At 39.9% G+C, this 26783-nt stretch overlaps 1 protein-coding gene across 12 annotated transcripts in view; it reads left to right on the top strand.

Annotated features, from left to right (window-relative positions):
- dennd1a (DENN/MADD domain containing 1A) overlaps nt 1-26421 on the top strand; it is a 118821-nt gene extending 92400 nt beyond the window's left edge. For 7 of the 12 annotated variants that reach the window (XM_053240017.1, XM_026928701.3, XM_026928702.3 and 4 more), the window contains 8 exons: nt 1674-1714; nt 1787-1858; nt 2318-2374; nt 2456-2581; nt 21640-21710; nt 24135-24263; nt 24752-25034; nt 25170-26421. In XM_053240017.1, the coding sequence (XP_053095992.1) occupies nt 1674-1714; nt 1787-1858; nt 2318-2374; nt 2456-2581; nt 21640-21710; nt 24135-24263; nt 24752-25034; nt 25170-26102 (1712 nt within the window). In that variant the 3' untranslated portion in view covers nt 26103-26421. Of the gene's footprint in view, nt 1-1673; nt 1715-1786; nt 1859-2317; nt 2375-2455; nt 2582-21639; nt 21711-22652; nt 24274-24751; nt 25035-25169 lie in introns of those variants that run through there. The other 5 variants (XM_026928703.3, XM_053240020.1, XM_053240021.1 and 2 more) reach the window with 5 other exon arrangements.
- Nucleotides 26422-26783: the final 362 nt, after the last annotated feature.

Here is a 26783-nt window from a genome sequence, read left to right as displayed (position 1 = left end):
TACACTCTACCAAAAACACACATCTTCATACTAGTTCACTAGCTCTAAAAACTCTTTTGAGGAGGTTAGTACAGTATAAAAAAATGAGACCCTTTTTTTAAATATATAATAACAAAGTGCTAATTTAAATATTAGTGAAGAGGTAGCAGTGGGGTAGTGTGGGAGAATTTAGGGATATCAGAAACAAGTTGGACAGCTACATTCTGAAGTGAGATGTAGTAATAGTAGTTTTGAAATGACAATGGAATGAACGAACACCTGAGTGGCCTCTGTGGATAGAAATGGCCGGGTCCTCCTAATGTTGTAGAGGAGGAACTGGCATTAGTGGGTCAGTTTAGTGACGTGAGGCAGGAAGGATTGTTGGTTGTCCATGGTTACCCCAAGGTTGCATGCAGTGACAGATGGTGAGGTCTGAGAGTTGTCCAGGGAGAACACATGATCTTGACTTGGGGATGTGTTTCCAGGGATGCACAGCAGCTCAGTTTTGCTAGGGTTAAGTTTCAACTAATGAAATACCATCCATGATGAGATGTCTGAAAGGAAAAAAAGAGAGAAGTGACACCAGTGTATGAGCTATGCAGAGTGGGTTTCTTCAGGATGGTTATAACCTTAGGACAAGATATCTTCAGGATCTTTTCAGTTGATAGGGGAGAAAAATGTGTCAAAGAAAGTGCTGGGGAATCCTGACTGTGTATTGCAGGAATGGCAGGTCTTGTCAAAGAAGGTGGTGAAGTTAAACTTCAGTCAGGGAGGACAGTCAAGGAGGAGGTGGGTTAAGAAGTTAAGAGAAAATGTTGTGAAGCTTGTGAGGATTATGTGTAGAGGCTTGTAGCTTTCCCTTTTGTAGAAGGAGATCTTGGCAGCTGTCACATTGGATGAAAACTTGGGCAGGAGAGGGCAGAATTGCACACGCACTATGGACAATTTGGAAATGCCAATCAACCTACAGCGCATGTCTGTAGACTGGGGTAGGAAACCCACGAAGCACAGGGAGAACAAACTCCGTGCGCACTGGGTGGGATTCAAACTCCCAACCCTGGAGGTGTGAGGCAACAGTGCTAACCACTGAGCCACTGTACCACCCCTTCAGCTGCTCTTGATTTTTTCTGATTGCTGTGCAACACATATACAGCCAAGGAGCAGGGCAAGATGACTTCCTAGGTTTTGATGGGTTACATGGATGAGGATAGTGAAGAGACAAAAGTGTTGGTGGCTAATTCAAGCAGAGGAAAAAAGGAAAGAGGAAAAGTATGGTGTACTTTATCACTAACTGTTGTAGCATTCTCGGGAACGTAGTTAGGGTCTGGAAGGGTTAATAGGGTACTGGAAGCTACAGAGGAAGGAGCGATAGAGTGGAGGTTGTGGCAAGTGGGGTAGAGGTATGAATAGTTTATGTTAGGCAGGACAGGGAGGGTGAGGGTGAAGGATACCAAATGATAATCTGAGAGATAGGGGTAGCAGGGAACATAGTAACATTGAAGAGAGAAGACGAGGACAGGAGCTTTGTATTTGTATTCTTTTACATCCCTAATTATTATTATTATTATTTATTACACTGATGTTCTCAGCACCTAATGCAAGTGGCAAAAATCTGTATTTATAAACATTTGTCTTATATATCTTATATATACATTACTTGTTTATATATATAATGTTTGTCTTGTTTTATACAGGTAGTGATAAAGTATACCATCAGTGGCTTCTCACATTTAAGGTTGGTGTACATGTTTTTGCATGTGTCTGTTTTCTGTATCAGCATGATAATAACCTTGCATTTCCTTCACAGAAAGGTGGCGGGGCCATCTTTAACACTGTGAAGACAAAAGCAAATCCTGCTATGAAAACTGTGTACAAGTTTGTAAGTCCAGTATTCTCATAGATAGCTCTAACTTTCAACCACAATTTAATACATTGTTAATAAAAATTCTGAATATTGAAAAAAAGTGGCACATACCTATGTCATGTCATATATATTCAAAAAGTATTAACAACAAAATCTTATCTACATAAAATTTAAAAGGTCTCAAAAAAGTATTTATACAATTTGTAATGAATTTCTTATATGTATATTTAATGTGTACTATTTCTGGTTGCTGGAAACGTTCTGCATCTATAGACAGAATATTGCCATAAATATTTTGCTGTAAGTTCCAGTTCAGGTTATGTTATACTGAGTTTCTGCTGTGCGTTAATTTTTAAGTATTGTATGATGCCTTTTTTAGGCTTGCACTGGAATTCAATTTGCTGCTTAGTTGGCTTTGATCATGTCTGGTTTTGTTCCACATTCCTATGCCTTACTGCTGTCTGTCTTTTGCAGGCAAAAGACCATGCCAAGATGGGCATCAAAGAAGTGAGGAGTCGTCTTAAGCAAAAGGTACACCCACATGTTTTGACTCAACAGAGCCACACACAAACATATGACATAAACACTTGAGCTTGGTATGACCTTTTGCAGGAGATGACAGAGAACAGCCACTCCAGCAGCAGAGATGACTCTACCTCCACCCATTCGGTGTCCACACAAAGAAAGGATGCACACACCTGGGAACAGAGACGACCAATTACAGTACACTTTGGACAGGTAGGCAAGATATTCTGTTGACAAAATTTGAGTGTGTTATATTTATAGCCCTAGCACTGAATGTGCACAGGGCCCTATTGCTTTCTTAACGATTATTCTTTCTTTATTTATTTATTTTAAATTATGATTTTTTTCAAGGTTTTGGGGGGTTTTGGGGCCCTTAACATGCTCAAAAACTCATGAAATTTGGCACACACGTCAGAGTCATCGGCCATTAGGCCTGGGCAAAGAATAGCACATGGGCATGGTGGGGGGGCTTTGCAGTGCCCCCTTTTACACGGTACATTCATTACAGTACACACATTATTCTCATCGACCCAAACAACTTTCGCTCTAACATTCAATAGCTCCACTCAACAGGAAGTCGGCCATTTAGAATTTTGTGAAAAGTGCATGCGGTGAACTTTTAAATACTCCTCCTAGGGAATACACAATAAACTTGGTCAACATTATGCCAAGACATTGAGGATGCTTAATTGCGAAGGGATTTTTGATGTCTCGAACGGTTTTGCCATGGCGAGACAATAAATGTATGGCAAAAAAAGGAAAACAGGAAGTGTCTCGTATTTTCTGAGTGCACTGAGTGATTTAGATCAAATTTGAGCTGTACGTTTGGTACTGGGGGCTGATCAAATGGATGTGGCTATTTTGAGTCACAGTTATAACACCACCAACTGGTGTTATAACTATAACTGATATCTTAAATAGTGTTGCTGTGGTAATCCATCAAACTTTAATACTCTTTTCAGGTGTTTTTGAGGCTCTTAGCATGCTTAAAAATTCATGAAAGTTGGCACAGACGTCAGAGTTGTCAGCTGTTAGGTGTAGGCAAAAGCTAAGACATGGGCGTGGAAGGGGGCTCTGTAGCACCCCCTTTTGACTAAAGTGGTGGGGTCAGTTTCACCTACAGTCACAAAGCTTGGTACATATATTGTTCTCATCAAGCCAGACAACTTTCAAACTGACAGTCATTAGCTCCGCCCAACAAGAAGTATGTCATTTTGGATTTAATGGGGATTTTTTGAAAAGCAATCTTGTTTTGTAAAAGACATCTACTATAATTACACTTAATCTTTGCATATCTGCTACTTTGTAATTCAAATCAAATCACAAACTAGGAGAAAGGCACATAAACAGAGCTATGTTGCACCCCCTTAAATGCACGTGAGCCCTACACATTACTTCGCTACAATTAATCAATGGCTAATAAGGAAAACAACATATATCTCTTATCTTCTTCATGCATTATCTCACCAAATATTAGCTGTATGTTTGGACATGGAATCTGTTGCAAAACGTTAGACCTGGTCTTAATGTAATACATCAGTGCAACAACTTAACAAGATACTAGATACTAGATCTAACTCTAGATCAGGTTTTTCAAACTCAGATTCTGCCTGGGCCACGTCAGCATTTTTGTGAGTAAGGCTAACAGAAACTATTAAAGCATATGCACTATTAGGTAATAATATTTATTATACTAATTATAATAAAAGAATTTTGTTTTTTTAATTTTTATCTCTTTTTTTTAATCCCTTTATCTCATTTTTCTGTTTCTATTTGAAAGTTATTAGCCAGATAGCTACACTATATAAGCACAGAGATTTCAAGGTGAGAGCCGGTGAAGTAGCTGAAGTTTAATGCAAAAGTAGAACAGTCTTTATAAGGTGTAATCTTCTTCCCCTATTATTGTTATTTTATTATTATTTATTTTATTTTGTTTTTTTTATTTTATATTATTTTGTTATTTCAGTGGAGTCATAAAGGTATTTTATGGCAACGCCATAACTATGCAAACATTATATGACAGTAGAATGTGGCTTTAAATGGTTAAGTAAAAAAATAACACCAATTTAACGGGATAGATCAGTAAAACAATTGTGATATTATTTTGTATATTTCCTCATTCACCGAAATTAATTTTTGGTTATGCCATGTTTACATGTGAGTATGACTTACATCAAGCGCAGCACAAAGCTCAAATGCAGACCCCTGTCTAAAATTGGAAATCTAAAATGTTTTTGTGCTGAATCGATAAGTTAGAAGTCATAAAATAAAACCTATAACAAGTACTAAAAAAAATTTGCGTAAGACTTTTGTGCAGTGCTGTGTGTATATATACATATATATATATATATATATATATATATATATACATATATATATATATATATATATATATATATATATATATATATCAGTAAAGAAAGCAGCATATTATGTAAGAGACCAAAAAACATGAAGGCTGCTGGGTTTTGCTGCAAAAATAAGAAGCAAGTGCGAGTGTCAAAGTCTGCAGAAGAACTGTGGCTGATTTTGCAAGATGCTCAGTAAAACTTACCAGTTCATTTCCTTTTAAAACTGCACAAACTGAGACTACAATTTTTTTTAATTTTTTTTTTTGTTAAGGGTTATCACACCAAATATTGACTTTGTTTAAATTATTACTATTTACGGCTCTTTATAGTAGAAATGTAGAAACAATTAATTTCATTATTTTTTAAGGCATCTTTGCTCCACTATATATATATATATATATATATATATATATATATATATATATATATATATATATATATATATATAATATACACACACAGTTAGGTCTGGAAGTATTTGGACAATGACAGAGTTTTTGTGATTTTGCCTTTATGCACCACAATGAATTTGAAATAAAACAATCAAGACGTGAAGTGTAGACTTTCAGCTTTATTTTAAGAGGTTCCACAAAAATATGGCATTTACCATTTAGGAATTACAGCCATTATAAGCAAAGTACTTCCATTCTCAGGGGCTCAAAGGTGACAAAAATTGACTGACAAGGAGTTAATTGATCAGGTGCAGCCCATTCCCTCATTACTTCAAGACAAATTCAATTCAATTCAATTCATTTTTATTTGTATAGCGCTTTTTTACAAAGGTCATTGTCTCAAAGCAGCTTTACACAAACAAAAGTAAAGTGAAGTGTGTGTGTGTGCCGTCTCTGATGAGCAAGCAGGGCGACGGTGGCAAGGAAAAACTCCCTGAGATGGTGATAGGAAGAAACCTTGAGAGGAACCAGGCTCAACAGAGAACCCATCCTCATATGGGTTTACACTGTAGTGTGCGTGTGTGTGAGTAGAATGTGTGTTGGTGTAGTCCATGGAAAACAGCTGAAGCGTTTTCGTGGCAGTATGAAGCATTGCCGGTGGACAGGTCCAGAGTGAAGGGGGGGGGAGGTCTGGATTACCAGCAGCTCAGGAGTGATGCTCATCTGGTCCAGAGCGTAGGGGGGTCTGGATCACCGGCAGCTCAGGAGTGTAGCTCGGCAGAAGGAGAAGGAAAGTGGATAAGTACATTCACAGTCACCGTGTGGAGATAAAACTCAACATCCACGAGTCCCCCAGATCTACTCCTTTGATAAAAACACTAGTCGCTAAATGCTAGGTTAAATAAATAAGTCTTCAACCTCGACTTAAACACTGAGACCGTGTCTGCTTCACGTACATTAACTGGGAGGCTATTCCATAATTTTGGGGCTTGGTAAGAGAAAGCTCTGCCCCCTGCCGTGGTTTTGGCAATGCGTGGTACTGATAGACAGCCTGCATCCTTAGAGCGAAGTAGGCGTGGCGGAACGTAAGGTACTAACATATCACTTAAATACTGCGGAGCGAGACCGTTTAATGCTTTATAGGTTAGGAGTAATATTTTAAAATCGATGCGGAATCTTACTGGGAGCCAGTGTAATGTAGATAAGACTGGCGTGATATGCTCATACTTCCTAGTCCTAGTAAGGACCCTTGCTGCTGCATTCTGAACTATCTGAAGCTTATTTATGCATCTAGACGAACATCCAGATAGTAAAGCATTACAGTAATCTAATCTGGACGTGATAAATGCATGGACTAGTTTTTCAGCATCACTTAGTGAAAGTATATTTCTAATCTTAGCGATATTTCTGAGGTGGAAAAATGCTAACCTGCTTACATTATCTACATGCGCCTCAAATGAGAGATTAGAGTCTATAATCACACCGAGATCTTTTACTGTTAGACTACTTGAAACAGAGAGACCATCTAAAGTAACAGTGTGATCTCTAAACTTACTTCTAGCAGCTTGTGGTCCCAGTACCAGAACCTCTGTTTTTTCTGGGTTTAGCAGGAGAAAGTTGCTTAGCATCCAGTCTCTTATGTCTATCACACATGCCTCAACTTTCTTTAACTGGCTATTCTCATCTGGCCTAGCTGAGACGTATAACTGTGTGTCATCAGCATAACAATGGAAGCTAATATTATGTTTACGGATTATGTTACCTAAAGGGAGCATGTATAACGTGAAAAGCAGTGGGCCTAAGACTGAACCCTGCGGAACGCCATATTCTACTCGATAACGTGCTGAGTGGTCACCGTTTACATCTACAAACTGATAACGATCAGTTAAATAAGATCTAAACCAGTCGAGGGCTGAGCCCTTGATTCCTACGACCTTTTCCAGTCTGTGAAGAAGGATATTATGGTCGATAGTGTCGAACGCTGCGCTAAGGTCGAGTAAAATTAATAGACTAATGCAACCCCGATCAGAGGCTAATAGCAAGTCATTGACTACTTTAACTAATGCTGTCTCTGTGCTGTGGTGGGGCCTGAAACCTGACTGATAAAGTTCATAGATATTATTACTTTGTAGATATGAAATTAGCTGCTGCGCTACTACTTTCTCTAGTATTTTAGATAGAAAGGGAAGGTTTGAAATCGGCCTATAGTTAGTTAAGTTGTTAGGGTCAAGGTCTGGTTTCTTCACTAGTGGTTTAATAACAGCTAATTTAAGTGATTTTGGAACGTACCCATTGCTCAGTGAGGAGTTAATTATTTTAAGCAGGGGTTCAGTTACGGTTCCAACTATTTGCTTAAGAAGACGTGTTGGTACCGTCTAATTACCGATTACCGATCTAATAGACAGGTTGATGATTTAGCAGAAGAGATGAGCGAGATTAAATCATTCTCTTCAAGAGGAGTAAAACTTTCTAAGCTCTGATCTATGGTTAGTCTATCCTCCCAGTCTATTGTATAATTTGGACTTTGGGCCTGTATCTTCTGCCTAATGTTTTTAATTTTGCTATCAAAGAATTTCATGAAATCGTTACTTTTGTATGCTGTTATTGTGGAGATTTCTGTCGATGTCTTATTCCTAGTTAATTCTGCTATGGTGTTAAATAAGAATTTAGGATTACTTTTATTATTTTCTATAAGCGTTGATAAGTAAGTGGACCTAGCTTGCCTTAGAGCTTTTTTATAGGCTAAAATACTGTCTTTCCATGCTATTTTAAATGCTAGGAGTTTGGTCTGGTGCCATTTACGCTCTAGCTTTTGGGTGTTCTGTTTTAGAGAGCGGGTGTGGTCACTATACCACGGAGCGAGATTCTTATCTTTAATTGTTTTTCTTCTAAGTGGGGCTACATTATCTAAGGTACAGCGGAATGTCGACTCTAAAAATTCTGTCGCCTGTTCGAGTTCTAAAGGGTCTGATGGTGACCCTATACTAGCGGATAATTCTGGTAGGTGATTAATAAAGCTCTGCGCAGTCGCAGGTGTTATTGTACGGCTAATTCGGTAGCGCGGTTCTGTGTGTACAATGCTACTGTGACGCACACAAAACGAAATCAGACTGTGATCTGATATTGCCTCAGACTGCGGGATTATCGCTATATCGGTTATATTAACTCCAAAAGATAATATTAAGTCTAACGTATGACCTGCTTTATGTGTGGATCCTACAACACACTGATTGACTCCCAATGAGTCAAGTATGGATGTTGCCTATATTCTCAAAATGAATGTTAAAGTCTCCAGTAATTAACGCTCGGTCCACAGAAACAACTAGGTTTGATAGGAAATCTGTAAATTCACTAAGAAATTCAGAGTACGGTCCTGGGGGTCTGTAGATAATAACTAACGGAAGGGACTCTGATGACTTATCATTAGCGACTGCACTTATGTTACTATAAAGTGCTTCAAATGAATTAAAGTTTTGTCCTAGCTTCTGTACGATGGTCAGATTATCCTTATGAATAACTGCAACGCCTCCTCCTCTACCGGTTAAACGAGGCTGATGTATGTAGCTATAAGTGGGAGGACTAGCTTCATTTAATGCAACATAATTGTTCTGCCTAATCCACGTTTCTGTTAAACATAACGCGTCATACTCCTGATCCGTGATCAGTTCATTAACTAAGAGCGTTTTAGACTCAAGAGATCTGATATTTATCAAACCTAGCTTTAGAGTAGAGGTGCAGGCTGCGCTCTCAGTATTATTATCTAATGTAGGTATGTTTATTAAATTGCTAAAACAGACTTTAGTCTTTCTTAATTTTAATACAGCACGGGGAACAGACACAGTCTCAATGCTATGTACCCTAGGTGACGACTCTAGGCAGCTAGCAGACGGTTGGGTTAAGCCAATTGTATCAGTCTGGTGAGTTGAACAGTAGCCATTATAATTGCAATCTAAGGTATGGCTTACCAGTCAGATGGTGTGTAGTGTCCTAGAGATGTTGTCCGAGAGGACCGCTGCTCCAGCTCTGCTTGGGTGCAGGCCGTCAGTGTGGTAGAGCCTAGGACGCTCCCAGAAAATATTCCAGTTATCAATAAAGGGTAATTTCTGGTCTTGACACCATGACTGTAACCATTCATTAAAACCAAATAGCCTACTGAACCTCTCAATTCCTCGCTGGAACGTGGGAAGCGGTCCTGACACGATGATCCTCGTCGTGGGCGATGTGCTGCGTACCTTCTCAATCAGGCTTCTGAAGTCCTTCTTCAGGATCTCCGTCTGCCTCAGCCTGGTGTCGTTCGTGCCAGCATGGAGGACCACAGCTCCGATGTTCTTCCCATTCAGGATCGCGAAGCAGATAAATGAAGCAGATAAAAGGTCTGGAGTTGATATCAGGTATTGAGTTGGCATTTGGCAGCTGTTCGACTGGATCTACCAATATGAAGTCCAAGAAGATCTCAATGCAAGTGAAGGAGGCCATCATTAGGCTGAAAAAACAACATAAATTTATGAGAGAGATAGCAAAAACCTTAGGTGTGGCCAAATCAATAGTTGGGTACATTCTTAAAAAGAAAGAAAGCACTGGTGAGCTCAACAACATCGAAAGGCCTGGAAGACCACAGAAGACAACTAAAGTGGATGATCGCAGAATCCTTTCCTTGGTGAAGAAAAACCCCTTCACAACATCAACAGAAGTCAAGAATACTCTGGAGAAGGTAGGCGTATCATTGTCAAAATCTACAATCAGGAGATGCCTTCATGAATGTAAATACAGAGGGTTTACAACAAGGTGCAAACCACTGGTAACATTCAAGAACAGGAAAGCCAGATATTATTCAATGGCCAAGTCAGATATTCTTCAATGGCCAAGTCAGTTGCCTGATCTCAACCCAATAGAGCATGCTTTTCACTTACTGAAGACAAGACTGAAGACAGAAAGACCCGCAAACAAGCAGCAACTGAAGGTGGCTGCAGTGAAGACCTGGCAAAGCATCTCCAGGGAGGAAACTCAGAATTTGTATTTTGAGAACATGGGCTCCAGACTTCAGGCAGTCATTGACTGCAAAGTATTTTCATCCAAGTATTAAAATTATGGTTATATTTACAATTATGTCACTTTGTCCAAATACCTTTGAGCCCCTGAAAATGGAGGTGCTTTGTTGAAAATGGCTGTAATTCCTAAATGGTAAATGCCATATTTTTGTGGAACCTCTTAAAATAAAGCTGAAAGTCTACACTTCGATCACATCTTGATTGTTTTATTTCAAATCCATTGTGGTGGTGTATACAGGCAAAATCACAAAAACTCTGACATTGTCCAAATACTTCCGGACCTAACTGTATACACACACACACACACATCAGCCATAACATTAAAACCACCTGCCTAATATTGTGTAGGTCCCCCTTGTGCCACCAAAACAGCTCTGACCCATTGAGGTATGGACGCCACAAAACCTCTGAAGGTGTTCTGTTGTATCTGTTACCAAGATGTTAGCAGCAGGTCCTTTAAGCCCTGCAAGTTGCGAGGTGTGGCCTTCATAGATCGGACTTGTTTGTCCAGCACATCCCACAGATGCTCGATTGGATTAAGATCTGGGGAATTTGGAGGCCAAGTCAGAACTCTTTGTCATGTTCCTCAGGCCATTCCTGAACAATTTTTGCAGTGTGGCAGGGTGCATTATCCTGCTGAAAGAGGCCACTGCCATTAGGGAATACTGTTACGATGAAGGGGTGTACTTGGTCTGCAATAATGTTTAGGTAGGTGGTTTGTGTCAAAATAGCATCCACATGAATGCCAGGACCCAAGGTTTCACAGCAGAACATTGCCCAGAGCATCACACTGCCTCCACCAGCTTGCCTTCTTCTCATAGTGCATCCTGGTGCCATCTCTTCCCCATGTAAGCGACGCACACGCACCCACGCTCCATATGCGTGTGTTTGTGTCTTGCAAGTTCTGGCAGCTATGCCTCTCTCTCTCTTTCTCGTTCACGCTCTGTGTGTGTGTGTGTGTGTGTGTGTATTTGTGTCTTGCAAGTTCCAGCAGCTATGCCACTTTCTCTTTCAGGTTATGGCAGTTACTGTAAGCACAAAGAAACACACATAAATAGACTGGGGGTAAAAAGACTGCCGGTTCAACTCGCCTCTTCTCTATCCACAGCTGACGCTTGACCATAATAGTCCAATAATAGTCCAATAATAGTCAGCCAGCCCCAGGAACTGCCTCACCCCCTTTTTGTTCTTGGATCTTGGGCAGGCTGCAATCACTTCTATCTTATCAATTTGGGGATGCACCAGCCCATGGCCCATATAGAAGCCCAGGTACCATGCAGCTGGAGTATTGTGTCCATGAGACGTTGAATAGAAGCGTGAAAAATTGATGTAACCCAAACTGAGTGGATCAAAACATCTTAAAAATAAAAGCCTGCCCAGTTCTGGAACAAGATTAAGATTACCAGAATGGTCAGAAGAGCGCCACGACTCGCAGCTGCGACAGCTAGAAGACAGACACAGGACAGGCAGGATTACTTCAAAAACAAGTGCCTTTATTACTTTATAAGTGTGGTGAAGGGGAATGGTGGCATCAGGGGAGGAAGAGTGAGGCTGGCTGGCTTTCTGGGCTGTGTATTCTGGAATGGTCCTGGGAGGGTGAGTCGTTGTCAGTGCAGCGTAGGGGCAAAGGAAGTCAGGGATGAGTGGCAGGGTCACTGGGCCTGGAGGCTTCCCAAAATTGTGTTGGTGTTGCGGGCTCGCGGCATGGTGCAGAAGGGGAGCGGTGTCTTCCCTGCTGTCTTTGGTTTCTGGTGAGAAGAGAGAGAAATGGATCAGACTTCTGATGAAGATTAACCTGGCTCACTTTTCTATGTCCACTGTGCCCTTTTATTTTCTCCCGGCTTCTCCCAGAGGTTGAGGAGCTGCCACTTTTTTCATTGACTGCAAGCCGTACTTTGTTTTGCCACCCTACATTGCAGCCATGTGCTCTCTCGCTTTCCACAACAATGGTGCTGGAGTGGCGCTGTTCCTTCAGCACCCAGGCAGCGGTCGTGCAAGGAGTGTGCAGACTTTTATGTGCTACAGCTGGAGGCCCGCCATCACAAGAGTATTTGGAAGGAAGGGAAGGGCTCATGATCCAAAGTGATCCAATCATTATCTGTCAAACATGGTGGAGGCAGTGTTATGGCATCGGCATGTGTGGCTGCCAATGGAGGGATGGTGCTTCACAGTACAGATGGATAATGACCCAAAACATACCAAGAAAGCAACCCAAGAGCTTCTTAAGGCAAAGAAATGCAATGTTCATATATCACCAAGTCAGTCAGTTGACCTCAACCTAATTGAGCGTGCTTTTCACATACTGAAGGCAGAAACAAACAAGCAGCAACTGAAGGCAGCTGCGGTAAAAGGCCTGGCAAAGCATCTCAAGGGAGGACACCCAGCATTTGGTGATCAAAATTTGATGTGTAGGAAGCAGGAAAAATGGGCAAGCATAAGGATCTGAGCAACTTTGACAAGGGCCAGGAACTGGCAACAGGGTCATGGGCGCTCAAGGCTGACTGATGCATGTGGGGAGTGAAGGCTAGCCCATCTGGTCAGATCCCACAGAAGAGCTACTGTCGCACAAATTGCTGAAAAAGTTCATGCTGGCTATGATAGAAAGGTGTCAGAACAGAGTGCATCGCAGCTTGCTGCATATGGGGCTGTGTAGACTGGTCAGAGTGCCCATGCTGGCCCCTGTCCACTGCTGAAAGCACATACAGTGTGCACGTGAGTATCAGACCTGGACCATGTAACAATCCAAGAAGGTGGCCTGGTCTGATGAATCACGTCTTCTTTTACATCATGTGTGTGCATCTCTTACCTGGGGAAGAGATGGTACCAGGATGCACTATGGGAAGAAGGCAAGCCGGCGGAGGCGGCGTGATGCTCTGAGCAATGTTCTACTGGGAAACCTTGGGTCCTTGGGTGCTAATGTCATGGCGCCAGATACCACAGCCCACTTGCAGAGGTCCTGTGGAATCCATGCCTTGACGAGTTAGAGCGGTTTTGGTGGCACAAGGGGGACCTACACAATATTAGGCAAGCTGTTTTAATTTTATTGACACTTGCTCTGGGTTGGGACAAGAATGAGGATACAGGAGGAATGCTTGGAACAATTCAAAAAAGGTTATTTCATTAATATTTCACTCGCTTTTTCAGCGGTTTTATTTGAAACGAGACACATTCCTGCGCACGCTTACACACACAGCTCCGTGCAGCTCAGCTCTCTCCCAGCTCTCTCTCCCGAGGCGTTCGTCTCTCCCCTCTTCATCCTCGTTACCACTCACTGAAACAGAGAATAGTCATTAAAATTTCCCGCAGGTGTGCAGTGCTTATCACTCACCTTCCCTGACTTCGCCCTCCATTTACAAACTGGTGCTCGACCACGCCTCCTCTTCGACAGGTGTATATACAGTAGGACCCCCATATCCTTGGGGAGATAGGTTCCAAGCCCCCAGCAGATACCTAAAACCATGGATAGTAGTGAACACTCATATATATATATATATATACACAGTACTGTGCAAAAGTCCTAGGCACCCTATTTTTTTTGTACAAACTTTGTTATAGGTTTGTATTTTATGACTTCTACATTATTGAGTCAGTACAAAAACATTTCAGATGTCCAAACGTTAGTTTTCCAGCACAAAATTAAATGTTACAGAACAATGTTTGTATGGCAGTAAAGAAAGCAGAATATTACATAAGAGACACTTTTCAGCCATAATGAAGGCTGCTGGGTTTTGCTGCAAAAATGAGAAGCAAGTGCAACAGTCAAAGTCTCCAGAAGAACTGTGGCTGGTTCTCCAAGATGCGCAATAAAATGTACAGCTCATTTCCTTATAAAACTGCACAAATTGTACCTGAGACTACTATTTTTTTTAAAGCAACAGGCTGTCACACCAGATATTGACTTTCATTTATTTTCATTTATTACTGTTCATTTATTACTGTTTACTTCTCTTTATAGTATTTTTTTACAATGTAGAAACATTTAATTTCATTATTTTTGAAGGCATCATTGCTCTACAGCATTTGTTTGCACGTGCCTAAGACTTTTGCACAGTACTGTTTGTATATATATATATATATACACATATGTAAAATGGCTGGGTAGCGTATACTGGATAAAGGGAAGATAATTTCATCATGTTACTCAGAATGGTGTACAATTTAAAGTATGAATGTTTACTGTGTTTCTGGAATTTTTTATTTAATTTTTTGTATTTTTTTAAGTGAAACCACGGTAACTCAAACATCAGATACGGGAGTTTATATATATATACATATATATACAGTCAGGTCCATAAATATTGGGACAGTGACACAGTTTTGGTAATTTTGCCTCTGTACACCACCACAGTGGATTTGAAATGAAGCAGTCAAGATGTGACTGAAGCGTAGACTTTCAGCTTTAATTCAAGGGGTTTAACAAAAATATTGCATTAGCCGTTTAGGAATTACAGCCATTTTTTACAGAGTTCCTCCATTTTCACAGGCTCAAAAGTAATGGGACAATTGACTGATAAGCAGTTTCATGGCCAGCTGTGGCCTGTTTCCTCCTTATATCATGATAAATTAAGGAGATAAAAGGTCTGGAGCTGATTCCAAGTGTTGAATTTGCATTTGGTAGCTGTTCATGGGAACTCTCAATATGCCGTCCAAAGAGGTGTTGATGCAAGTGAAGGAGGCCATCATTAGGCTGAAAAAACAAAACAGACCTATCAGAGAGATAGCAGAAACTTTAGGAGGGCCAAATCAACAATTTGGTACATTCTTAAAAAGAAGGAATGCACTGGCGAGCTCAGCAACACCAAAAGGCCTGGGAGACCACAGAAAACAACTAAAGTGGATGATTGGAGAATTCTTTTCTTATTGAAGAACAACCCCTTCACAACATCTAGCCAAGTCAGGAACACTCTGGAGGAGGGAGGCCTATCATTGTCAAAGTCTACAATCAAGAGCCACCTTCATGAATGTAAATACAGACGGTTTACCTCAAGATGCAAACCGCTGGTAACACTCAAGAACACAAAGGCCAGATTAGACTTTGCTAAAAAACCTCTAAAAAAAAGCCTGACCAGTTCTGATGCAAGATTAACTTGTACCAGAATGATGGGAAGAGAAAAGTATGGAGAAGGAAAGGGAGGGCTCATGATCCAAAGAATACCACATCATCCGTCAAACATGTGGAGGCAGTGTTATGGCATGGGCATGTTTGGCTGCCAATGGAACTGGGTCACTGGGGTTTATTGATGATGTGACTGCTGATAGAAGTAGCAGGATGAATTCTGAAGTGTATAGAGCTATACTATGTGCTCAGATTCAGTCAAATGCTTCAAAACTGATAGGACAGCGCTTCACAGTACAGATGGATAACAACCCAAAACATACTGTGAAAGCAGCCCAAGAGCTTGGAAATTAAATGTTCTTAAATGGCCGAGTCAGTCACCTGACCTCAACCCAACTGAGCTGCTTTTCACTTACTGAAGACAAATCTGAAGGTAGAATGACCCAGAAACAAGCAGCAACTGAAGATGGCAAATCATCTCAAGGGAGGAAACTCAGCATTTGGTGATGTCCATGGGGTCCAGACTTCAGGTAGTCATTGACTGCAAAGGATTTACCTCCAAGTAATAAAAATAATCCTAATATTTATGATTATATTAGTTTGTCCCATTACTTTTGAGCCTGTGAAAATGGAGGAACTCTGTAAAAAATGGCTGTAATTCCTAAACGGTTAATGCAATATTTTTGTTAAACCCCTTGAATTAAAGCTGAAAGTCTACGCTTCAGTCACATCTTGACTACTTCATTTCAAATCCACTGTGGTGGTGTACAGAGGCAAAATTACCAAAACTGTGTCACTGTCCCAATATTTATTAAAACAATCAAGATGTGATTGAAGTGTAGACTTTCAGCTTTATTTTAAGAGGTTCCACAAAAATATGGCATTTACCATTTAGGAATTAAAATTTTCCATTCCAGCCATTTTCAACAAAGTACCTCCATTTTCAGGGGCTCAAAGGTATTTGAACAAAGTGACATAATTGTAAATATAACCATAATTTTAATACTTGGATGAAAATACTTTGCAGTCAATGACTGCCTGAAGTCTGGAGCCCATGTTCTCAAAACTCAAATTCTGAGTTTCCTCCCTGGAGATGCTTTGCCAGGTCTTCACTGCAGCCACCTTCAGTTGCTGCTTGTTTGTGAGTCTTTCTGTCTTCAGTCTTGTCTTCAGTAAGTGAAAAGCATGCTCTATTGGGTTGAGATCAGGTGACTGACTTGGCCATTGAAGAATATTCCATTTCTTTGCCTTCAAAAAGTCTTCAGTTGCTTTCACAGTATGTTTAGGGTCATTAGCCTCCTGCACTGTGAAGCGGCGTCCTATCAGTTTTGTAGCATTTGGCTGAATGTGAGCAGAGAGTATAGCCCTATACACCTCAGAATTCATCTTGCTACTTCTGTCAGCAGTCACATCATCAATAAACACCAGTGAGTCCATTCCACTGGCAGCCATACATGCCCATGCCATAACACTGCTTCCACCATGTTTGACACTTGATGTGGTATACTTTGAAACATGAGCTGTTACTTTCTTTCACCGTACTTTTTCCCATCATTCTGGTACAAGTTAATCTTGGTTTCATCAGTCCAAAGAATCTTATTCCAGAACTTGGGAGGCTTTTTTTAGATGTTTTCTGGCAAAGTCTTATCTGTTCTTGAATGTTACCAGTAGTTTGCACCTTGTTGTAAACCCTCTGTATTTACATTCATGAAGGCATCTCTTGATTGTAGATTTTGACAATGATACGCCTACCTTCTCCAGAGAATTCTTAACTTCTGTTGATGTTGTGAAGGGGTTTTTCTTCACCAAGGAAAGGATTCTGCGATCATCCACTTTAGTTGTCTTCCGTGGTCTTCCAAGCCTTTCGATGATGTTGAGCTCACCAGTGCTTTCTTTCTTGCTAAGAATGTACCCAACTGTTGATTTGGCCACACCTAAGGTTTTTTGCTATCTCGCTTATAGATTTATGTTGTTTTTTCACCCTAATGATGGCCTCCTTCACTTGCATTGAGATCTTCTTGGACTTTATATTGGTAGATCCAGTCAAACAGCTGCCAAATGCCAGCTCAGTACCTGATATCAACTCCAGGCCTTTTACCTTCTTCATCTGTCTTGAAGTAATGAGGGAATGGACCGTACCTGGTCAATTAACTTCTTGTCAGTCAATTGTCCAAATACCTTTCAGCCCCTGAAAATGGAAGTACTTTGTTTAAAATGGCTGTAATTCCTAAATGGTAAATGCCATATTTTTGTGGAACCTCTTAAAATAAAGCTGAAAGTCTACACTTCGATCAAATCTTTATTGTTTTATTTCAGATCCATTGTGGTGGTGTATAAAGGCAAAATCACAAAAACTCTGTCATTGTCCAAATACTTCCGGACCTGACATATATATACATACACACACTGCCAGTCAAAAGTTTGGACAAAGCTTCTCCTTCAGTGGTTTTTCTTTATTTTTATTATTTTCAACATTGTACATTAATACTGAAGACATCCAAGCTATGAAAGTACACGTATGGAATTACCTAGTAAACGAAACAGTGTTAAACAACCCAGAATATGTTTTAGATTGTCCAAAGTTGCTACATATAGCTTTGATGACAGCTTGGCACACTCATGGCATTCTCTCATCAGATTCACGAGGTAGATCAGTGGAAAACTATCCTTTGGTCTGATGAGTTCAAATTTGAGATTTTTTGGTTCTAACCGCCGTGTCTTTGTTAGACGTAGAGAAGGTGAACGGACAGTTCCTGAATGTGTGTTTCCCACTGTGAAGCATGGAGGAGGAGGTGTGATGGTGTGGGGGTGCTTTGCTGGTGACACTGTTGATGCCTTAGTCAAAATTGAGGGCACACTTCACCAGCAAAGCTACCACAGCATTTTGCAGAGACATGCCATCCCATCTGGTTTGCATGTAGTGGGGCCATCATTTGTTTTCCAACAGGACAATGACCCCAAACACACCTCTAGGTTATGTAAGAGCTAATTGTCCAAGAAGGAGAGTGATGGAGTGCTGCATCAGATGACCCACAATCACCCGATCTAAATCCAATTGAGATGGTTTGGGATGAGTTGGACCGGAGAGTGAAGGAAAAGCAGCCAACAAGTACTCAACACCTCTGGGAACTCCTTCAAGATTGTTGGAAAACCATTTCAGGTGACTACCTCATGAGGCTGACTGAGAGAATGCCAAGAGTGTGCAAAGCTGTCATCAAAGCAAAAGGTGGCTACTGTGAAGAATCAAAAATATAAAACATATTCTGGGTTATTTAACACGTTTTTGTTTACTTCCAGTTTCCGAAATACTCAAACCAGCCCATCTAGCACCAACAACCATGCCATGGTTAAAGTCACAGAGATCACACTTTTTCCCCATTCTGATGTTTGATGTGGACATTAATTGAAGCTCTATATATATATATATATATATATATATATATATATATGTATGTATGTATGAATGTGTATGTATGTATGAAATACTTATAGAGTATATTATATATATATATATATATATATATATATATATATATATATATATATATATATATATATATATATACACTGTGTTCCACATTATTATGCAAATGTAATTTTTCTCTCTTTTTCCTAAATAATCTATAAAAATGATAGTTCTCATAATTTTCAAGTCATCAAGCATTAGAGTATAACTCGACTGTTTTCGAACGAACCTCCAAATCATAACGGTTTTTTAAAAAAAAAATCAAAATCTTAAAATGCACTGTTCCACATTATTACGCACAATAGAGTTTCAAAACATTTTATTGTTGTAAACAACTGAAAATGGTCATTAGTTAAACTGCAAGCATTTGCAGGTTATATTTGCTGAAATCAAAAGCTCTTTCAATCAAAAATATCTTAACAGGCCAAATTACATTTTGACATAGGACCCCTTATTGGATAGGAGCTTCACAATTCTTGCATCCATGGAAGTTGTCAGTGTTTGGATGGTTTCTGCTGGAATTTCTTTGCAGGATGTCAGAATAGCCTCCCAGAGATGCTGTTTTGATGTGAATTGCCTCCCACCCTCATAGATCTTTTGCTTCATGATGCTCTAAAGGTTCTCAATAGGGTTGAGATCAGGGGAGGATGGGGGCCACACCATGAGGTTTTCTTGTTGGTGCATTGTCATGCATAAAGATGATCTTGCTACAAAAGTCACGGTTCTTTTTTTGTACCACGGAAGAAAGTGGTCAGTCAGAAACTCCACATATTTCACAGAGGTCATTTTTACACCTTCAGGGACCTCGAAGGGGCCAACCAGCTCTCTCCCCATGATTCCAGCCCAAAACATGACGCCACCACCTCCTTGCTGACGTCACAGCCTTGTCGGGACATGGTGGCCGTTCACCAACCATCCACGACTCCATCCATCTGGACCATCCAGGGTTGCATGGCACTCATCAGTGAACAACACTGTTTGGAAATTAGTCTTCATGTACGTGTAGGCCCACTGCAGGCGTTTCTGCTTCTGAGCTTTGGTTAAGGGTGGCTGAATGACAGGTTTATGCATAACTGCAACCCTCTTGAGGATCCTACACCTTGATGTTCTTGGCACTCCAGAGACACCAGCAGCTTCGAATACCTGTTTGCTGCTTTGCAGTGGCATTTTAGCAGCTGCTCTCTTAACCTGACGCATTTGTCTGGCAGAAATCTTCCTCATTGTGCCTTTATCTGCTCGAACCCGTGTGTGTTCTGAATCGGCTACAAATCTCTTTATTGTACGCTGATCACGGTGAAGTTGTTTTGAAATATCTAAATATCTAAAGTTCTACCTTCTCCTAGGCATTGAACTATTTCTTGCTTTTCGGCAGCAGAGAGATCCTTCTTCTTCCCCATATTGCTGGAAAATGGTGGTCTGCTTAATAATGTGGAACATCCATTCTTAAGTAGTTTTCCCTTTAATTGGACTCACCTGCAAACTAATTGGCACAGGTGTCTGAGATTGATTGGAGTGATTGGAAGAGCCCTGACACACATTCCCATCCATGTGTTTAAACTGACAGACAAAAAAATGACCTTTATGACCTTTAAACACAATTTGCATAATAATGTGGAACGCAGTGTATATAATACTCATATAATACACTGTATGAGTATTTCAACTGCTGATCTCCTGGAATTTTACAGGATGCACAGATAAAAGGCAGACACAGAAACCTAAGAGATAGCTTTAGTTTTGAGCTATACTATATCTTTCTACCTCTACACCTAACCTTACACAGTATCTTCACAGCAACATCCTTCGGGTAGCAATTTTAAGTCCTGCATTCAATCATAAAGCAACAGAAAATTTTTTATTTAAATCTCAGTGATTTACTGATACACAGTTTTGAATTTAACCATAGGCTAGAAGTCAGGTTCAAACAGGATTAAAATGAAGTATACAGCTATCTTTTTCCATACCTTCTGCAGATTCGAAATCTTAGGTGTCAGACTTGAATTTTGTAATAATTGTGTGGATAAACAATGAAGTGCAAGTGGAGCAGATCTTCAGTAAGTGGATTTGACCTGGATTTTAGAGAGATGGATTTTTAAAATCACTTTGTTGCAAATAAATCCTGTTGACAAAATTTCTAAAACGTAAAGACCTACTTTTATTATTATTATTATTATTATTATTATTATTATTTTATTTTAGGGATTTCCTTTGGCTTTTGTTCCATGGGCCACATTGTTGTCTGTTGACAATCAGTATTTGAGTGTGTTGTGTTGGGTATTCAGACATTAGTATGTCACTCATTGGCATAACCAGTGAAGGTTTTTACACATACTCTAATATGTAGTTTCTCTGGGGTATAAACCCATGATCACCAACTCTGTTTCTGGAGATCCACCTTCCTACAAAATTAAGTTCAAACTTTAATAAAACGCATCAGTTCCAGATAATCTGTCTGCCTGAAGTAGCTTTATCAGCTCTGTTGAACTCGGGCTGGAACTGAATTCTTCAGGAAGGTCACTCTCTAAGGACCGGGTTAGCCATCAAGGGTATAGACTAAACAATTTTGTATACCATTATATGGTATATCCCAAATCCTTACCAACACTTCTCTATGATGTTTTCATTTAGAGAGATCTTTTAAACAATACATGAGCACATGAACTTATATTCTCCTGTATTTCTCCTCCTGAAAGTAGTCTTTTTTATTTCTGCTTGAATGTTGTCCTTTAGTCCTTTTAAATATTCAGACAAGTATACGGAAGCAATCACCTATTTAGGTATCTGTGTGGCACATAGATTCTGCAGCTCTGGCTCACTCTGGGGGACAGATGCTCCTTTGCCAGCCTGAATGTATAATCTTTTTTCAAATTCTGTATGAAATTAAAATTATCTTGTGCTGATATCTCTGAGGTACCCTTACTATTGTGTGTCTGTGTGTGTGGGGGTGGGTGTGTGTAGTCTTTCCATCCTTGGCCGCTAGCAGCAAAGAGACCACGCAGCAACCTGGAAATTGAGGGCAGTCATGAACAGTAAGACAATGACACACACTTACACTGTTTGATCAGTTTTGAGCTAGGGCTATCGTATTTTAAACCAGTGGCAAATAGGACACAGGTTGTGGGGGGCTATGCCACCCACTAGTGGGGGCCCTCCACAGGAGCATGATCTAATGAAACTCTTGTCAGATTTATAAAGCATATACTTGTAATATGACATTCAATCTGGTTCAGCGCTTCACAGCTGTGAAGCAGCAGGGATGGGGTTTTCCTAGCAGTTTTTGTTGGAGAGATTTAATAAACTGTCTACTCTAAAGGACTATCTGGAAAATCTGGTAAGAGTTAAATCCAAAATGTGTGTATTGCTTAATATTAACGTTGTGAAGTGTATTTCATATATGTACTTTCTAGAAACATTATGATAGTTTAGTTGGTATATTGGTTTAGTTGGTAAATTTTCTGATTGTTCTACCCTTGTGTATTCTTATTTGTTCATTAAGGAACTGTTCTCTGCACTGGGGGTATGCATGGGATTGTTGTTTTTAATCCCACTTATGCTTGCTCCCAAAGGAAATCTGTCCTGTCCTGCCTGCTCTTGCAGGCACCCTTGACTCCTTTGGCCAAAAAATCTAAGATTATTGAGCATTGTTGTTTTTTATCTTTGTGCTCAATAATCTTAGACTTTTTGGCCAACGGAGTCGGCCTAAAAAGGTGTGTCTCAGTGTGGGACTCGGACCTTGAACTGCTCCTCAATAAAAATAAAAGTATGTGCTAAAAGTATGTAAGTACAAAGACAGTCTAGACAACTCTGTGCTCCCAACTTTGTGGCAACACTTTAGGAAAGGCCCACATCTGGTTGTGAAGTTGTCCACATACCTTTTGCCATACAGTGTACATAATATGACACTATTAGTTAATTTATAATATTAATAATATCCCTTTAAAATGCATATATTTTTCTTTTTTTTTGCACAGAGGACACCTGAGGAAACAGCATCTTAATCAGAGATATTGTTTATCTCAAGGCACAAATAATTTATGATGATTATTTATGCACGTTACATTTTTATGACCTCTTGTGGTTTCAGTAAGTTGTGCACATGAATAAGAAATAATTATAACAAAATAAAATGCAAAATAAGAAGATGTGCTAGATAAAGTGCTATTTTATAAGTTTCCAAATAATAAAAGTGGAAGCCATATTATTAGATTTTGATGATTGATGAGTGATTGTGATGATTACAACAAAGCAATATACTGGCAATATACTAGACTCCTACTAGATGTTTAAGGCAAGATGCTTTCTGTCTTCTCATTCATATGACATCATATTAGTTTTTAAAAATTTTTATTTTTGATTTTATTTTTTAAATTGTCCAAATTTTGGGGGGTTTACAGGCAATGGTGTAGACACTATTGAAAACCCCCATCTTGGACACTTCAGTCTGGTTGCCTCAGAGACGGTAACAACACACAGGTCATTTGCATAATCTGAATGGAGAGCCAATAAAATCAACTTAAGTGTCTGCATAACTAAACTCTGAATACTCACAAATTTCCCTACTCTGAATATGCCCTTAGTGTTTATTTATTCAGCACCATACACACACAAGCCATAGAGCCTGTGCTATAAAAAAAATCACATCACAGTTATATTCATTTACTAACAATTTGTGTCACCCCAAATGCTTGGAAAATTTGTTTAGCATATGTTGCTGTAGCCACCTGGCTAATGTTATTATAATTGCCAGTGTAACTTGGCCAGGCAACCTACCCAGTAGAAAATGCTCATTACAGAGAACAGAGGGTTTTGTTGGTAACCTGTTTATTGGTATTTTCTCAGTTGATTGCTGCTAAAAAAATTTTGGTGATCAGATTCTTTTGGAATGGAGTAAAATTGAATATCTTTATGTTGCATCCCGCAGTGCAGAACATTGAAGACACTGATGCTTGTTAGTAGCTCCAGAGTCTTTCAGTAATAAATATAGCAGAGTGGTCATACAGTTTGCTTAGAATGTCATCATTTTTTGTGAAATTGTTCTTTAAAAAAATGATGTGATTTAATCAGGTGACTGCTGTGTTAAAAAAAATTAAGTTATTCACATTTATGTAAAAAAAATTAAACTTACACCTTTATGTGTTTTATATAGAAAATATTTTGAGATTTTATTTGAAATGTTGAATAAGTTAATGTGAAATAGCTATGAAAAGAAAGAAATCATTGTATGGAGTTTTGTACAAAAATTAATCATGCACAATAATTTTTTTTTCATTATATGTATCTATCTCGCATTCTCTTTTGTTTTTTTCTTGGCTTGGTGTGTCTTGGATTCACTCCGATGTATTCACAGCTAATACCTAGCTTCATATTTTTGTGTGTGCATATATGTGTTCCTGCACACTGTCTGTCTCTCTCTCTCTCTCTCTCTCTCTCTTTCTTTCTCTCAATGAATCTAGCTTTATGCGCCCCACACGTCACTACACTGTGTTTCTGTGTGAGGACTCCTCTGGCGATGAGCTGTCACAGGACGATGACTTCATTTCTGCTTTTCCTGATCACTTCCTTCTCTCCACACCCTTTGAATGGTCTATTGTTTTATCTGCCTTTGAACCACTCAGAGCCTGCCCCTTACTGCCTACCAGTAGTAAACCTGCTGTAATTTATAGCATTCACCTTAGTGATACATTGCGCTAAAATCCGTTTGTGAAGCCTGAAAAAACACTAGACAATGACTGGTACAAAACAAACATGAGGTGCACTATTTATCATTTGGGCTTTAGTCTATTAGGTCCTCCAAGATAAATATATTCTAGATTTGAATGTGCATCTTTGAGTATACTCTATAACTGAGAATGTTGTAGTTCTACAGGGGACTGTTGTAGCCTTAATGGAAAATAACTAGCACTCTAATTTCAAATGACTGCATAATATAACATCCAGGTAGGACAGCTAGAAATATCTAAGAATGGTCATTGCCATGAATAGTGAATAGTGTAGTTATAATGTGTGTGTGTGTGTGTGTGTGTGTGCGTATGTGTGTGTGCGCACGTGTATTTGTTTGTCTGTGTGTAAGGTCTCAATCTTATCAATCTCTGAAGGACACAGATCTTGTGGAAAAGAAAGGGGAAGTGAGGACAGTGTGTTTCCAGGGTAACACAACCATGCATGGGCCAATACATACTAAGTTATCTGAGCTGAGTCTTTTAGATGATTCCTTCAGCAACCAGCAGAAGAAGCCTACATATGCCTTACATACTATAAACAGCGCACACACTGTGCTCGACACAGGACAGAGTCTAGAGGAGCTAAATTCAGTCTGCAATCCAATTGAACAGCATGGCAACTTCAGCTACCAGGTGCCCTCTACATTGTAATATCCAGTTCACTTAACATGTGCTTCTATGCTTCTTCTTTCTACATGTATTTCTAAATGTGTGTTTATATTTAAATGTTCATACACATTTGTGTGTTGGGTGTTTGTGTGTCTGTAGCACATGGAGCTCAGTGGTGATGAAAATACTCAGACTTTTCTGGGCCTGAAGCACTCCAGTTACAACAAATTTTGGAGCCAGAAGCTACCAGACACTGTAGCCTTTTCCAGCCAAGATTCATCCTCCTTTAATACGCCATTGTCTGTGCTACCACTGGAGCCCTGCACTCCCAGCAAGGATAGAGCTTCCCCTGGTCTAGAGATGAATGAGGAAAGGAGTATAACAATTCCTCGCCCACAAGTACAGAAAAAACTACCAGAACCGGGAGCTGTGCTTTCACCAACAGTGACTTTGCTGCAAGGCCTTAGACAGGATGAAAAAGAGGTAGCGGAAAGTGTAAAAAGGCAGGTGATTCACCAGGCACTCAATACCTCTCCTCTGACACAGTCTCAACCACCTAGCACAGATCCAGGGCCTGACCTGCTTCGCCTACTAGACCCTCTAAGTGAAGGAGAAGAGCCCTCTGAACCATCACTTCCCCCACAGCCTGCTTTGACTCCATTTCAAGGCCAGCACTCACTTAATCCGTTCACACAGGTCCCCCACTACTTCCTCCAAAAATACTATAACTCTGTACCTCCAGACAATCCTTTTAGCACTACCTGCCTGTCACCACAAACTACTGCCTATTTCCATACCCCACCTGTCTTGATGTTTAGTCAGGCTTCCCCTATGGGTGGAACCACAATGAATGGGGCATGGCCTGTTGACAGAGCCTCACCAGCCTCCAGCAATAGCACTTCTCTATTCAGTCTGATTGATTCTCCAGCCCCATCCTGTCTATCCCAGGCTCTACCCCCCACCCACCTGGCAGACAAACCTAATGACCCCTTCAGTGACCTTCTCACCATGGCAACATCATCCACAGTTATAACAACACAAACAAAAAGGAAAATGGAAGACTTGCATAGAAAATGGGAGACTTTTGACTAACCTGCCTGACTTGTCTCCTAACCAATAAAGATTCATGGCATTTAAACAGACAATGAATATGTCAGCCAGGTTAAAGATTTAATTCATACCCTTACAGTAAAGGTTAAGCTAGCACAGTTAGGCAGGAACCAGGTATTTGACTCTGGGTAGTTACTATATCAACCACATCCTCCAGCCTGGACACCAATGATGTTTCTTGTTAGAGCAGTGCCACATTTGAAGTGCACACAAGTATATGTATTGATTTGAATGATTGCACGAGTAGTCATTTGAAATAAGTGATTATACACACTGTAGATTAAACAGCTAAAACACGAAACATGACTCCAGTATGTTCAACCCAAAACACTATACCGTTCATTAATGGTTTTCAGATCAAAATGATAATTTCAATCAGCTTTGGTGTGTGTGATAGGTTCACTCATTCTAAATCCCTGCTTTTCCTATGGAGTAAGGCTATATAAGGCCTAACAATAACTCCCCTAACCCTAATCCGTAGCTGCTCCACTGATTAGGCTTCACCTGAATGCAAGCACAAATCTACATGAGAGTTGAACACAGATTAGACCAGATTAGACTTGGTTAGCCAAGATTTCTGCTTATACTACCTGTTACATGAAATACTGAATATGAATGTAAGGGCTATATTCAGAGCTGATGATTTAAGTCAGTGACTTGGGT

Source organism: Pangasianodon hypophthalmus, chromosome 15, assembly GCF_027358585.1.
Source record: "Pangasianodon hypophthalmus isolate fPanHyp1 chromosome 15, fPanHyp1.pri, whole genome shotgun sequence".
Taxonomy (NCBI): domain Eukaryota; kingdom Metazoa; phylum Chordata; class Actinopteri; order Siluriformes; family Pangasiidae; genus Pangasianodon; species Pangasianodon hypophthalmus.
The sequence above is the reverse complement of the archived record's forward strand: the minus strand, read 5'-3'. Positions and strand labels throughout refer to the sequence as shown.